Source organism: Hyperoodon ampullatus, assembly GCF_949752795.1.
Source record: "Hyperoodon ampullatus genome assembly, chromosome: 9".
In the NCBI taxonomy this organism is placed as follows: domain Eukaryota; kingdom Metazoa; phylum Chordata; class Mammalia; order Artiodactyla; family Ziphiidae; genus Hyperoodon; species Hyperoodon ampullatus.
Window position 1 is genome coordinate 97,333,441 of NC_136922.1, and position 15,844 is coordinate 97,349,284.

General features: G+C 57.0%; 1 protein-coding gene across 1 annotated transcript; it reads left to right on the plus strand.

Moving 5' to 3' along the window:
- Window positions 1–6,918: 6,918 nt before the first annotated feature.
- ZYX (zyxin) lies at window positions 6,919–15,789 on the plus strand (the record flags this gene model as incomplete). The annotated part of the gene is made up of 9 exons (XM_079711516.1): window positions 6,919–7,120; window positions 7,604–7,803; window positions 7,945–8,037; window positions 8,153–8,671; window positions 12,884–13,004; window positions 13,147–13,316; window positions 13,451–13,629; window positions 14,541–14,661; window positions 15,246–15,789. The coding sequence occupies 9 exons, from the start codon at window positions 6,919–6,921 to the stop codon at window positions 15,348–15,350; spliced, it is 1,710 nt and encodes a 569-aa protein (XP_079567642.1). The 3' UTR covers window positions 15,351–15,789.
- Between the last annotated feature and the right edge of the window lie 55 nt (window positions 15,790–15,844).

Sequence of the window (15,844 nt, forward strand, 5' to 3'; positions counted from 1 at the left end):
AGCAGAGAGCACCACCTTCTGAGCCAGAAGCTGCGCTGGATCCCCGATGTCTCTTTCTCCCCGCCTACCAACCCCCAGCCCCAAATTCAATCCATCACTCGGTTCCGTCGATGATTTCATGTCCTATGTAGCCCTCTAATCTATCCACCTCCACAAACCTCCCCATTGCACCTAGAGCTCTACCATAGCCTCTGTACGGGTCTGTCCACATCTGTACTGGACCCTTCTGTTATTCTCCACACCGTCCCAAGATTGGAAATCTTGGGAGATTTTCAAGGCTCTCAAGCCTTTTCATGCCATTCTTTTCAACCTGAAACTCTGCAGCCACTCCTCCCTGTTCTCAGGACAAAGTCAAAATGCTTTAACATGATCAGTATCTGCACAACCACCTGTCCAGCTCTTCTGAAGCCTGTGTCTACACCTCGCTCTCAGACACCCTAGTCACGCCTGCCTCCTTCAGTGCAGGCAAGGGACAGGCTGTGCTCAGAGCCGTCCCAGGGCTTTGCAAATGCTGCTCCCTCCCCATGGAATGCTTCCCCTCCCACTTTGCCTGGTTAAGGCCTCCTAATCTTTCAGATCTCAGCTTGGACATCCCTCCCTCGAGCTCCCCAGCCAGGACACATAATCTCCCAGTCAGTTACGTGCTCAAGCATTTGCATCATCAATCTTTCTCCTGAGGTTCTGGTAACAGTGGCCGTTTTACATTTTGTTTGTGATTATTTGATTAATATCTCCCCTGGCCAACTCCCCGAGGGCATGGACCCTCCATGAGAGCTCCAGATCATGTCTGGTTTTGCTCAATATTACATTTCCAGCACCTACCAAAGTGTCCCACACCTAGTAGATCCTCAATAAATACTTGTGGAGTAAACAAATGAATGATCCAAGATGTTATAGAAAGCCTTTAAGCTTTATCAAACGCAGGATCTCCCTTGATCTAGTACGAGATTTCAATGGTTCTGGAACTCTGTTTCAGTCGGTAAGTGTATCTGAGGTCCTGGCTTGGTGGCAGGCACTGTCCTAGGCCTCCTCTGCTGTGCTGGAAATGGGTAGGTTGCTCTGCGGCCTAAGTGCCCTCTGGAAGCATCTCACACATGGGAACAGAAGGCCTGTCTCCAGCTGTCTCAAGCATGCTGAGAAGCCTTGGTATGAAGCCACCTGCTGTTCGGGGTGGGTCCCTGTCCCTTTTTCTGAGACTGAGCGGTCCATTTGCCACGTTCTGAAGCAGCATATATCTGGATGGCAAGGTCAACAACAACTAAATGGGTGGCAGGAAGGTGCTTGAGGAGGCTTGAGCAAGCTCTGAGGGTTGGCTCAGGGGCACTCACTTCCTGCGTCAGGCTAGCCTGGTGGGTTTCTTTACATTAGGACCACATTATTAAAGGGTCTGGGGTGGGGAGGCAACTAGGTTATGTATCTGTATTTAACATCCCCACTCCCTGACATGTCTACTTCCTGTAGTGACTTAGTCGGCTATTTTCAGTGACAAACAATCTAGCTTCTAGCCCTGGCTCTCTCTGATTTTTTTGGCTTCCCCTGGGTTCGGGGAGAAGGAAAGCAGCAGATGCTCCGCTAGCGGCGGCCTCAGTGCCAGCAACCTGCCTGTGCTGCTGTCGGTGCCTGGGCCTCCTTTCCTGTCTGCCTTTCCCAGCTCCCTTGGCTGCTGACTCTTTGCCATCTGACCATCTGCCTTGCTCTGCCCCTATGACCACCACACATTTCGGCCTGGCTGATGCTTGCAGGCTCTCTGGGTGGCCATCTGGCTCAGACCTTGGCATGTAGGGAGACTTCTGTGCCTCTTCTTCTTCTTTTTTTAAAAATTTATTTTATTTATTTATGTTTGGCTGCGTTGGGCCTTCGTTGCAGCGCGCGGGCTTCTCTTTGCAGTGGCTTCTCTTGTTGCGGAGCACGGGCTCTAGGCGCGCGGGCTTCAGAAGTTGTGGCATGCAGCCTCAGTAGTTGTGGCACGTGGGCTTAGTTGCTCCACAGCATGTGGGATCTTCCCGGACCAGGGGTCGAACCCGCGTCCCCTGCATTGACAGGTGGATTCTTAACCACTGCACCACCAGGGGAGCCCCCGTGTCTCTTTCGACCTCTGTTCCCTAAACGCGCTATGCAGGCTTTGCTCCCCTAGTCCTGGAATCCTCACTGCTGCTTCAGACCTGGTGGGATAATAATAATGAAGTTTAAATAATGAGAAGTCCACCCAGCTATTGTAATTAGTGTAGCCACGCCAAGCCAGCACTATTGGGTGGGTGAAAACTTTGTAATCTCATCTTAGCACTTACTTGATTATATTAAAATACCTACTTAAGTGTTTTTACTCTAGATCAAGAGTACCTTGAGGGAAAGAACTGGGCTTATTTATCTTTATATCCCGGGTGCCTATAACATAGACGTTATTGGTAAATATTGGTTGAACTGAGGCTGGGGAATGGAAGAGAAAAGTGCACAGACGATGATGTTCTGATGTCAGGAAGAAAGGAGGAAAAGGGGGGTATCTGTGGCTTTAAGTTCATCCCTTCCATTGTGGAGGTGGGCGTTAGGGAGGGGGATGAGGGGTAGACTGGAGGGGTGGGGCGCGGGGTGTGGGTGCCCCTGGGCAGAGCAGGGAGCTGCTCTTCCTTGGCTTTGCCACAAAGATCCCTGGGCCTTGCTGGGCACTTCACCCCCCTCCACCTCCATTCCCACCCTACCCTCCATCATGCCTGCAGTCCCACGGATGAGAGATTCTTTTGTCCTGACAAGCAAATGCAAGTGGGGACTAAGAGAGGAGTAAATTTGGGAGGAGGAAGTGGGAAAGCTGTAGACCACGTGCACCCAGTATTCAGTGCAAGAAAACACTCTGATATAAGGAAAAAGAGATGATGTCTCTGTCATTTCTCTCCTTTCTTTTCCTTTTTTAAAATGATAAGAGTAATACGTATTCATGGAGAAAAAAACAGTTATAAAAGACTTCTGCCTTCCCCCAATTCTATGCCCTAACACCAACCACACTGTTAACAATTCTTTGAGAAGCCTCTGGAAATGTTCTATTACACAAATATATAATACATATATATATATCACATACACAAAACATGTGTGTGTATACACATATGCGGATGGACAGACAGAGAGACAGACAGACACAATTTGATGGTACGATGTAATGGAAGAAGAAAATGGTGGCCCAAGGACTTAAAGTGGGGGATGGAGTTGGAGGCTGACCTGAAGAGGCTGTAGCTGCACCAAGCGGGGGCTCCTGAGGAAGCAAGTGATGCACTGCAAGGATGTAAGTAGCGGGCAGGGCTCTATTCAAATAATAAAATACTTGCATTGCAAGAAACTTTCTGCAGTTTAGGAGGTGGAAAATCTAACATCCAGTTCGCCTCAGTTTTCTTAACTGAAAAATGGGATAATAATGTACATTTCTCACAGGTTTATTGTGAAGATTAAGTGGGGTAATAGGTATTGTGCTTAGCACCCCATGCTAAGCTTTATCTAAGTGCGTGCTGTTATTGTCGTGGTTGTTACGGTGGTTGCTGTTCTTGCTGTTGTTTGTGAGCCTAGCACAGCACCTGGCACATAATTGACCCTCTGTCCGTCTGCAGCCAGCATATGGAAAGGACCTCGTGATTGCATCCCTCCCTCTTCTCATTTCAGAATTTATTTTTTTGCCATTGCCCTTGTTCCTTCCTTTTTTTTTTTTTTTTTTTTTTTGCAGTACGCAGGCCTCTCACTGCTGTGGCCTCTCCCGTTGCGGAGCACAGGCTCCAGACGCGCAGGCTCAGCGGCCATGGCTCACGGGCCCAGCCGCTCCGCGGCATGTGGGATCTTCCCGGACCGGGGCACGAACCCGTGTCCCCTGCATCGGCAGGCGGACTCTCAACTACTGTGCCACCAGGGAAGCCCCCTTCCTTTTTTTTTTTGCTTCTTTTTCTTTACTACTTTCTAACTTCTTACTTTATGTTGTGTGCCCTTGAAGAAAACTTTCTGGCACCTGGTGGATATAAATCCTTGGAGGTCTGTAGAGATGTTTTAAGTAGCAAAGGTCACTGCCCATTTTCTTACTTCCTCTCTCTTGTCTGGCCTCAAGCTGTTGGAAACGATTAGGTGGAACATCTACTTATGCACTACACTTTACACACAGTACCTGAGGAGATCAATTAGAATTGCTTACTTAAGAAAACTAACTAAAAATCATTAGGACAGCTCCTATTCATTGTGTGCATTTAATTAAATTAATTTATTTATTTTGGTTGTGTGCATTTTAAAAGCATTGACCTTGCAACTCCACTTGAGACATCCTGGCCTAGTGAATCTGTCCTTCTGGAATATTCTGTGTTTCTACCTGTATTTACAATGACTGGCTTAAAACTCTTAGCTTCCCGAATAGCATTCTGCATCCCGAATGCTCTTAGTTGTCAGTAAAACTGCGCTTGCCTATGCACTCTTCTATTCTTGATTTATAAATAGGTTCAGCTGCCTAACAATTAAATATACTATATTTTGCACATGCACATTCCTTAAGGAGACATTTAGAGGGCAGATGGCTTTTACTGTCATGATGCTTTCTGGAAACCATCTTCCTAACTTTCCTAAGTGGGTATGTTTTGAAGGATTGGCGATGAGACTTTTGGTCTCACAGGAAATCTAGTATCAAATTTCTAGCAGATCTTCACAGGGACAGGCCCAGGACCAGCTTATACGTGTCAGAGAAGGTCTGCACTGCATGCTTTATGTTACACATGGCTACACATGCTTGTGGCTGTGAGAAATACCAGTGACAAAGGCAATAAGACACCAGAGAAAAGAAAGATCAGTGGGGTCTGAGAAGGAGACAAAGAGGTAGTCTTAGGTGTAATTAAATATTTGATCAAGTTGAAGGAAGGAGACGGCATGCATAAACCAAGGCCCATGAGAGACGTGCCTGGCAACCTGGAAGGGGACATATGGGGAAAATGGCTTTAGGTTAACCTGTCAGAACTGCGAATTGAATAATAATACTGGGTATTACACAGCATTTTCAGATATGATATTGCATTTATTTCGTTATATAATTCAATAAGGTACATGGATTAAATATCATCACTCTTTTATACATGGAGAAAATGATGCGGAGAGAACAAAGAGACTTGTCCCTTAGTTTGGGCACTCAGGCTGGGTCTCTCCCCCCCTGACCTCACGCTGCTCTCCTGTACCCAGGGTTGCTTCACCTGACACCAGGGTGGAGAGGAATGAGCTCTGACATCAGAGCCCTCAAAGAGACCCAGTTCTAGTCTAGATCCTGCAGCTTACCCCATGGGCATGACCCTGGGCCCATCTCTTAAGTTCCCAGCCTGTTTTCTCATGGTAAATGTAAGGGGTGAGTCTGGACAATCTCTAAAGCGTAGCGCAGATGCTGGTTGACCGTAGGATGTAGCCAATTTGGAAGGCCAGGGACTGGAAATACTGAGTAGAGTATGCGCGAGGGGACTGCCTTAGATGGCAGTGAAGTCTGGCAGTACAGAGTGAGAGAAAAGGAAGCGTCTGAGGGTGATACGCTGGACTTACAAGCCAAAAGGCCATGTGAGTCCATAGTTTGTAGGTAGTGAGTGTGGAATAATTCAGGAGGCAATTCGGTAAGTTTCCATGTTCAATTCATACAAAGACAAGAGAAAGAAAGAACGAACCCAGGTTTGTCCCTTTCCTGTGACCTAGGGCACAAGAAGGCTGAGGAATCCGGTCGGACCAATGGGGGGCTCCACCGAGCGCAGTCTCCGAATCCCCCGAGGGCCGCCCGGCCGCGCACCGCCTCCTCGAGGGGTGGGTCACGGTGGGCGAAAAAGGACCGGCGCAGACGTGCAGCCAGCGCCCACGTCCGTTCTCCCCGGCCCCAAGCGCGCTGGCCGCTCTCGCCTCCGCTCCGCCCCGCCCTCCCACCTCCATTGCCTGGCCCCACCCGCCGCGACTCTCCCTCCTGCAATGTTTAACCGATCCGCAGGCGGGTCGCGGGTGATGCGAATTCCTCGAAGCCTTAAGTAGCTGCCCAGGATTTGAAGTTAGGATCCCCCAAAGGATCCTTGAGGTTCGTGCTCACACCGCCCACTCCTGCCCCAGGGCACAGAGGGCCTAGGGGGCCGTAGGCGGGGAGGACGCCCCCCACTCACCATCCCCGTCCACCTAGGAGCCCAGTTCCATCCCAGTCCCTCCTGTCTGGGCTGACCCGGAGGGGATTTGGGGCGCGGGGCTGGCGGCTGGCTGGGAAGGCGGAGGAGCCACTGGAGGTGGCGGAGGCAGGTAACTGCAGGCCCGGAGAGGAGGGGGCTGGGCCGGGGCGGAGGCGCCACCGGGCTGCTTGGGCACCTCTGGGTCCCCCGCCCGACCTCCGCCGGCGTAGCCCGGAGTGGGGACCGTGAGTCAGATCTCGGGCACCCGCGGGAGTGTGGAGGGGGTCAAGTCAGGAAATGACATCAGAGGCCTGTGTTTGGGGAGGGCGGTCCGTGCCCGGCCGGGGCGGCGGGGGCGGGGGCGGGGGCGGGAGGACCTTGCTGAAGCCTCCGGCCGCGGGGCAGGATCAGGGCCCCTTCCTGGGGGAGTTTCCTGCCCCGTCCGCCCTCCCTGCCTCTCCCCGCCCCCTCCCCGGGCCGCTCCTTGTATGGTCTCGGCGCCGCTCTCTCCCCGCCCTCTCCCTCCCTCCCTCTTCCCGCGTCCCTCCCCGCCGGGCTGGAGGCAGCTCGGGACCGGGACGCAGAGTCCGCGGACCCGGCTGCGAGGCGGCCACCCGAGACGCGGCGCGCACGGTCCGGCCCGCGGTGAGGCGCGGGGAGCCGCTCCGCGGCCGCCCACGGGGTCGGGGGTCGGGGGCGCAGAGGGGAGCCGGGCCGGCGAGGGGGTCCTCTGCCCGGCTCGGCGCTGCGTAACCCGGCCACCCACCCCCCGCAGCACGGCCTGGCCATGGCGGCCCCCCGCCCGCCTCGCGCGATCTCCGTCTCGGCTCCAGTTTTTTACGCCCCGCAGAAGAAGTTCGGCCCGGTGGTGGCCCCAAAGCCCAAAGTGAATCCTTTCCGGCCCGGGGACAGCGAGCCTCCCTCGGCCGCTGGGGCCCAACGCGCACAGATGGGCCGCGTGGGCGAGATTCCCCCGCCGCCCCCGGAAGGTATGTGGCCGAGCTTGGGGGCTGGACCTCGGCGGGCGCCGGCCTGGGGGGAGTGGTTTCGGGAATTTGGGGATGTCTGGAGAGGTCGCAGCGGAGGGGGCTGGGCGCAGCCACCGAGTCCCGAGCAGATGTTCTTACCTCATCGTGGAGCTCATGGCTGGTGGCCAGGGCTCCTGGGACTGTTCCAGGTCTCCCGCCTGGGGGTGGGAGGCGGGAATGTGGGGCACGAATCTTCCCCTCTGGGTCCGTTTTCCGTAGTGTAATGGGAGATGTACCACTCCTCGGCTGAGCCCCGGCCTTTCCTGACCCAGTGCTCCCAGGGCGTCCTGCGCCCAGCCCCCCACCCCGTTGACTTCCCGTACGCCCCAGGACCCTCGAGAGAGCTATTGGGTTAGGGATTAGAGCTGCTGCTTCAAGGAAGGGAACTTGAAGGAAGCGTAGAGGGGTCCCTGCTGACTGCCCTCTCTCTCCTTCCAACACCAGACTTTCCCTTACCGCCTCCTCCCGTGCTTGGGGAGGCCGACGACGCCGAGGGCGCTCTGGGAGGTGCCTTCCCCCCTCCCCCTCCCCCGATCGAGGAACCGTTTCCCCCTGCGCCTTCGGAGGAGGAGATCTTCCCTTCCCCACCGCCTCCGCTAGTGGAGGAGGGAGGGCCTGAGGCCCCCATACAGCTCCCACCACAGGTATGGAGGCCTGGGAGAGGCAGCTACAGTGGACACCCCAAGGAAAGGTCCTCTCCGCTGACCTCCCCGCATCTCTGCCCTCATGGGGGGTGGGGTGGCAGTGGAGGACTGGGATGGGTGCTCTGACCCCTGACCCTCTAGCCCAGGGAGAAGGTGAGCAGTATTGATCTGGAGATCGACTCTCTGTCTTCGTTGCTGGATGACATGACCAAGAATGATCCCTTCAAAGCCCGGGTAAGGGGCAGGAGAGTAGGAAAGGCAGGGCAGGGAGGAAGGGCGTGGGGCTGGAGTTTCGGAGGGCAGTAGCCTCGCTAAGGCACTTCTCTCTCCCCTCTGCCTTCCCTTGCAGGTGTCATCTGGATATGTACTCCCACCGGTCACCACACCATTCATTTCCAAGTCCAGTTCTAAGCCTGCAGCTGGGGGCACAGCACCCCTGCCTCCCTGGAAGTCCCCTGCTAGCTCCCAGCCTCTGTCGCAGGCTCAGCCTCAGAGCCAGACACAATTCCACGTGCAGTCCCAGCCCCAGGCCCAGGCCCAGCCTCAGGTCCAGCTCCATGTCCAGCCCCAGCCCCAGCCTGTGCCTTTGGCTAACACCCAGCCCCGAGGTCCCCCTGCCCCATCTCCAGCCCCTAAGTTTTCTCCAGTGACTCCCAAGTTTACTCCTGTGGCTTCCAAGTTCAGCCCTGGAGCTCCGGGTGGACCCGGGTCACAGCCCACTCAGAAGTTGGGGCCCCCTGAAGCTCCCTCTTCCACTGGCACAGGCTCCCCTCAGCCCCCCAGCTTCACCTATGCTCAGCAGAAGGAGAAGCCCCAAGTGCAGGAGAAGCAGCACCCAGTGCCCCCACCGGCTCAAAACCAAAACCAGGTGAGGGAGGCTGGGAAGACCAGGCTGACACCAGGGGGCTGGGGGCAGGGCTAAGTCAGGAGTCCGAGAATGAGGAGGAAGGTGGTCCTGGAAAGTGGGGTGGGCGTGGGGTGGTGGGATAGTTTTCAGCCTCTGGAGTTGGAATGGTGGGACAAGGGCAAGAGAAAGCACTTCTGGAGGAGAGCCTGGCAGGGTCTGGGGCTGGGTGGGGCCCGACTGGGAGTCGGGGGGTGGGGGGGCGGGGGGGAGCACACAGGCTCTGAGTTAGGAGGAGGATTTGGTTGACCTTCCCTTGCGCCCTGCCCCAGAAAGTTAAAGAGGAAGGATGAGATCATCACCAGTCCAACTTCAGATCTTCCCCCTTCTTGGAGTCTTGAGTTAATCTCTGCTCCTCTGAGCGCTTTCACTGCTCGAGGGCCCATCTGGTGATAAGAGTCACTGGTAAACACTGGCGGAGCCAGCCAGCTTCTGCTCAGTGCCAGGCACTGTGCTCTGTACTCGGGAGGGAAGAGATGCAAAAGGGTTGAGCCCGAGGGCGTCAGTGGACCTGGAATAGAATTGTGGCTCACAAGACCCCAGGCAAGTTAGGCGAACTTTGAGCCTCAGTTCACTATCCATCCTTACAATGGTTGGGAAGATTAAGTGAGCTAAAGTGTGGAAAGTGCTGTGGGTCTGTATCCAGCACCTGAACGCCCAAAGCAGAACAGTTATCATTCCTGCCTGACCATTCATGCCTTCCAGTGCAGGAGACTGATCTTCTGGGTTGAAGGGACCCTGCCAGTCACCTATCTAGTCCAACCAGCCACGGAGTTAACTGACGGCATGGATGTCTGTGTGTGTACAGGCACAGGGTAGGAAGAGATGCCAAGTGCCAATGAGTTTTGCAGAATCCTATGTTACAGGAACTCCAAACAGGGAGTCAACGTTGAGTCTGGGAAGTTAGGGAAAGGCATCACGGTGCTCGTGTGCCTTGAAGGATAGTGGGAGTTAAGAATCCAGAGAGGAGAGGGACGAGCATTCGGGTGGGAACAGCATGAGCAAAACTCAAGGGCACAGATACACCAGGGGTGTCTGGAGGATAGAAAGTGGAAGGTCCCTGTGGGGAAATTATAGAGCCATGCTTAGAGAGGTGGGAGGGCGCATAGTGGGAAGGAAATGAAATAGCGCACCCAGGGAGCCTGTGGGTCCTGGAGAGGCAGTAATGATTTTTGAGGTGGTGTGTGCCTGGGTGGGGAGGTCTGGTGACAGCCGTGCTTTTGGAAACTTTTGGGAAAGTTTTTCCAGCAGAGGTGTGGACTAGACGCAGGAGGTCAGCGACGTGTGGGGATTCCCTCCTGGGCGACAATAACATTAGTGGAAATGAAAAATAAGGTCCGGAGAGGAGAGCTTTTACAGAGGAAGAGCCTCCAGGCTCAGTAACTGACACAGTTGCGAGAGGAGGGACAGGGAGGGGTTAAAAAAATAAAATAAAAAAAGCCCTGGTGTGTTGGGGAATGATAGTGTTGCTGACAAAATAGAGAAGTCCAGAAGGGGAAATGGTGTGGACCGGAAGAGGCGGGTCCAGCTGTCAGCCTGTTGAGCAACAGGTTCCAGGAGGACCTTCTTTCAGCTGCAACTGTCATTCAGTTAGAAACGGGGGATGGGTGGCAGGAGAGGGCCTGGGCTTGAGGTGCGCCTATGTGCAGTGGTTGTATGTGGTGATACTGAAGCCCCGGGGGCACTTAACACAGGAGGGGCCGGGTCCCTGGGAAGAACCTTGGACCAGGGGGAAGAATGGCAGGAGGAGAGTCACAGATCAGGTGGCATCTCAGCGAAGAGTGATGTCCGAGGAGCTCTTCAGTGGGGGTCGGAGGAGGATGAGGACTGAAATGAGGCCAGAGATTGGATGACTCGGAAGCTATGTCCTGTGGTGGGGACACAGTTGAGCAGTGAGTGGATGGTGAGAAAAGGCAGTTGCCAGAGTGGCCTGTTCTCAGAGGTTGGCAGGAAGAGGAAGGCGTGTGTGTGTGCGTGCGTGCGTGTGTGTGTGTGTGTGTGTGTGTGTGTGTCTGTCTCTGACATTAGGGGAGGAGGGTTCAGGTATGGGTGGGAACCAGGGGGAAGAAGCCCGTGGAAGAGGGGTTCTGCCTGAGAGCGGGGAGGAGAGCGCTGCTGGTGACCGCCCCGCCCCCAGGGCTTTCCCAGCCCAGAGACCCTGGACGGTGTGGCTGCAGGTGTGGCCGCAGTCTTGCGTGGAGAGGGAGCTCGAGCGGGCCAGCTCCCAGCTCCTCAGTCACGTAGGAGGTGAGGTCATCCGTGAGAGCCAGGGCGCGACGACGATGCAGTTGGGGGCTGGAGGAGATGGAAGGGTTTGGAACAGCTGCTGTGGGGAAGGCGACTGGGAACCCACAGGAGCCAAATACCAGGCAGCCGAGCTGCGGCTGGAGGGCCGGAGGGCGCTGCCAGTGTTCGGTGAACTCCCTCTGCAGCATTCAGGGATCTCTCCACCTACTTTCTGCAGTTGGGAGGCAGAAGCAGGAAGCGGGTGGTGGCGTGACCCAGGGTTGAGATTGGATCAGATAAGCGGTGGTGGCTGAAGGTGGCAGGAGTGGCCATGAGAGCCTTGTAGGAGTCGATGGTCGAGGGGCTGGGCTTCAGGGGAGGCAAGCCAGAATGGCTGGATGCAGAAGGCACGTGGAGAGGGTTGGGAGTCAGAGGAACCAAAGCCTTTCCGAGCAGGTTCGTTCAGTACGTGTGGATGGGAAAAGGGGGAGGAGGTGATGGTTGGGAGGTCAAGCCCAGGGTCTTGGAGGCAGAGACCAATAAATCTCAGGTCCAGGCTGTCCCATGGTGGAAGGTGCCCGAGTTGGAGGGACGTTTGGAGCTGTCGGAGTTGCAGAGGTCTGAGTGCCATGCCTGTTGAAGCTGGGACCTCGGTGCTCGCAGGCAGAGAGGGAAAACAGTGGCTGGACTGAGTGTGTCGTGGGGGAGCGTGGGTACCCAAGGAGGGCTGATGTCTGAATAGTTCATACTAAAGAATGGAAGAGGCATTTAAGTGGCACCAGAGACAAAGGGCTGGCTGTGTCCTCTTTGTTTGTCCCCGAGATGCCAGGAAGGGATGACTGGGAGAGGAAAAGGTGAAGCTTACATAGAAGAGGGGGCTTACAGGGGACTTACGCACTCAGTTACGGGCAGGAGGTAGCAGGAGTCCGTGGGGAAAATGGCTGAGAGCTGGAGCATCAATGGATCTGTGCTTCCCCGGGAGGATGCAACTCTGGATGCAGACAGGTGTGAGGGTGGTAGAGCCAGGGCTGGGGGAAAGGTGGCCACGGGAGGAAGGAGCGGGGAGGCTTTGAGTTCCGGGTGTTAGGCCGGTGAAGGCATGGGCAGGTAGAGCATTCGGTATCGGGGGCCTCTGTCCCGGGTGGACTTAGTAACGGAGACCCACCCAGCATTCCCATGGCACTGTGTCCTGGAAATGCTGCTACAGGCCAGACAGCCCCTGCAGCGCCTCCTCCCGGGAGATCTCAGGGTTCCTGGCACTGCCCCCCTAACCTCACCCCCACCCCCAGTCTCCAGCTGTCTCAGGATCCCCTAACAGGAGGGCTGGGCTGGCCTAGAGAGTGGCCCTTCTCTGAGGCCTACTGGGAAGGGACCGGGGTCAGGTGGTCCAGGAACCCCCTCTAAGGAGGGACCCCAGGACCTCTTCGTGGGAGCTGGGGGCTGGGCTCCTGCAGACAGCCCTGGGGTTTAACCTGCCTCCCGCCTGTGTTGTATCCTCACGCTGACAGGGGCTGCTGGGCAGCCGGCGGGACGGGTAGGTGTGTGCGCGCGCGTGGGTGCACACGCCGTCGCGTGCCGGTCTCTTCACGGGGGCCGTGTCCCAGCATGCTCTGTGGAGTTGACGCGTGGCCTGGTGTGTTCAGTGCTTCGGTGACCTGCGCTGCTGTGTGCGTGGCCTCCGTCTGCTCAGTCCTTCTGGCCTGCCTGTGACCGCCCAGGGGCTCCGGGCAAAGCGGGGGGAAGTGTCGTCCCCTTCCCCTTCCCTGTGTGGTGCTGGGCCTCGGGGGGCGGGCGGGGAGGATGAGCAGCCTTTTGGGTCCAGCCAACTTGAGTATCTGGGAAACGGGAAGGGAGTTAGTCCTTTTTGGAAGAAAGTGGGTGAGCCCTCTGGGGCGGGTTCTTGGAGGGCGTGACCCTTCAGAGAGTGTGAGGAAAGTGTTGGGGTTGCAGGTGCGCTCCTCGGGGGCCCCAGGAGCCTTGACCCTGAAAGAGGTAGAGGAGCTGGAGCAGCTGACGCAGCAGCTGATGCAGGACATGGAGCATCCTCAGAGGCAGAACGTGACGGCCAGCGGTGAGCCCCCGCCCGCCCGCAGGGACATCTCCGTTCCCGTGCTTCCCGCTGTCTGTGGTTCCACTCCCTGCCCAGGCCAGCTCAGCCCCTGCAAGCTTCACGCCCTTCGTCCCATTCACTTCCATCTCTGCGGCTTCCCCAGAGTCCTGTGGCCGGTGTCACCAGCCCCTGGCACGTGCTCAACCCGCGGTGCGCGCCCTGGGGCAGCTGTTCCACATCGCCTGCTTTACCTGCCATCAGTGTGAGCAGCGGCTGCAGGGACAGCAGTTCTACAGCCTGGAGGGGGCACCGTACTGTGAGGGCTGCTATACTGTGAGTCAGGGTCGGGCTGGGGACACGCGGGGCTCAGCCCGGGGTGGGGGTGGGGTGGGCGGGGGGCAGACGTGCCCTGGCAGCTGGCCTGTGGGTGCCAGCTCCCTGCCAACCTCCTGCCGCTGCCTCCTCAGGACACCCTGGAGAAGTGCAACGCCTGTGGGCAGCCCATCACTGACCGCATGCTGAGGGCCACAGGCAAGGCCTACCACCCGCAGTGCTTCACCTGTGTGGTCTGTGCCTGCCCCCTTGAGGGCACCGCCTTCATCGTGGACCCGGCCAACCGGCCCCACTGCGTCCCCGACTACCACAGGTGAGGACCCTCCACCCCCCCGCCGGGCTCTTCTCTGGGCGCCAGCTCCCATATTTCTGGGAGCCAGGCTGCCCCCTGACCCCAGGACAGCTCCAAACCCTTGGACTTGCTTTCTGTCCCCACATCCTGTCTGTAGACAGCAGAGACCAGTTCTTATGGACTGAGCTGTCCAGCGGCCTTTGGCCTGGATAGCGAGTCTTGCTGCTGGCTTGTCCCTTTCCCCCGGCCCGTGGCTCTCTTTATTTTGGGTGTGGTCTTGCATTCAGCACTGAGCGCTGGAGTGATTTCATCTCACACACAGGCTGGATTCTAAAAGTTCCTTTGGAGATCAGCTGTTTGGAACTCGGGTTTCCCCTTAGAAACGGTGTTTACAAGGTGGCTACTTGCTCAGGCCACTGGCAGAATCCCATGATGCAGCTAAGGGCGGGAGCAGGGGCGCTGCAGACTCGGATTCCCACCTCTGAGTGTGTGGGAGGCGTACGTTTCAGGGCTCCACCTTGGGTGGCCAGAACGTCACACCCCTCTGTGCCCCTCAGCAGTTGGGCAGAGGCAGCCACGTGGTGCGGGGTCGGCGAGGGGCAGGGTTCCAGGTATGGGGTCCCAGGTATGGGGTCCTCTGGGGGCGCTTTCTGCAGGAGCTGCAGGGTGGGTATGGCAGGGGGTAAGGACCTGGTGGCAGAGGTTCCTGGAGCTGATGGTGCTTCGGGAGGGTGACGGGAGAGGTGGGCAGTTCCCCTGATGAGGGCCAGTTACGGTGGCCAGTCTTAGGCCTTTCTGTTGAGCCTCTTCGACCTAGAGATGTGAGGCGAGGCGGGCCAAGAAGTGTGCCATCTCGTTTCCCCGCGCTCTCGGGGGCAGCGCCGGTGCCCCTCGTCCCCATTCTGACTCGCACCCGGCTCTCTGCCCCGCAGGCAGTATGCCCCCAGGTGCTCCGTCTGCACAGAGCCCATCATGCCCGAGCCTGGCCGAGAGGAGACCGTGCGTGTGGTCGCTCTGGACAAGAACTTCCATATGAAGTGCTACAAGTGTGAGGTTGGCCATCACTCCGGCCCCCTGGGGATGGGAGGTGGTGGGACGCTGCTCACCAGCTGAGCAATGGACAGCGCCAGGCCCTGGAGGGAATCAGTGCTGCAGTTTTGAGGGTGGACAGTGGCGGCATCCACGCCCGCCCAGCAGAGATGCTTCCCCGTCACTCCAGGACAGCGGGGTGTGGGTCCTCTGTGAGGTCACTGAGTTTCCGATAGACCAAGAAAGGGGACCGGCCGATGGGAGGGAAGCGTGTTGTTTTGTTTTGGTAGGGCTGGGGGGGTCTCAGTGAGGTTAAAGCAGAGTCAGAATAGAGGTGAGACAGGTGGGAGAGGCCGCACATCCTTTATTGGGGTGGGCGCCTCGGAAGCGGCTCCACCCACTGCCCGTCCTCCTGGGGAGAGTCCTAGGGGACAACAGTGAAAGTGTGGTGATGGAGGCGGGGATAGGAATGGAGGTGGCTGTGATTTGGGAGACACAGACAACGAGGGCCTGGCTGAGCCACGAAGCATCTGGCCTTCCTAATTTAAAGAGGGGAGGTGGGGTGCTTAGGGGCCTCCCCACCAGTGTGCTCTTTTTCCTTCTCCCAGGATTGTGGGAAGCCACTGTCCATTGAGGCGGACGACAACGGCTGCTTCCCCTTGGATGGCCACGTGCTCTGCCGGAAATGCCACACCGCCAGAGCCCAGACCTGAGCGAGGACTGGCACCCTTCTTGACTGCAAATCCATTCCCCATTAGCCGACCACCCACAAAGAGAACACCTCCCCCCTTCACCGTCCCCACAGTTAGTTTTTGATGTCGAGCCCCTCCCTCCATACCAGACCCCACCCCAGTATCCCTTGTGCCCTGATTCAGGGCCCCACCCAACATGGCCTAGGGCTGCAGAGTCCCAGCCCTGGGGTCCAGTCCTCCCCGATCCTGCAGGGACCACCCACCATCGTCTAGGTTCCCCACCTGAGGGGGCACCAGACTGAGCGCTGCTGCTTTCACTGCTGGCACCAATGCCCTCGGCCCTCGGCCCTCGAGCAGCCTCTTATTCTGCTTGCTGAGGGCCGGGAAACGCGGACGTTCCCACCCACCCCTGTGCTGCCAGGTTGTGGCTACAGCTACAAATAAAAGATGTTTTCCAGAATTCTTAGTAGTTGACTCTTTTGTGCCTACAGCCCTCGAGGGTGAGATGGAGGAGA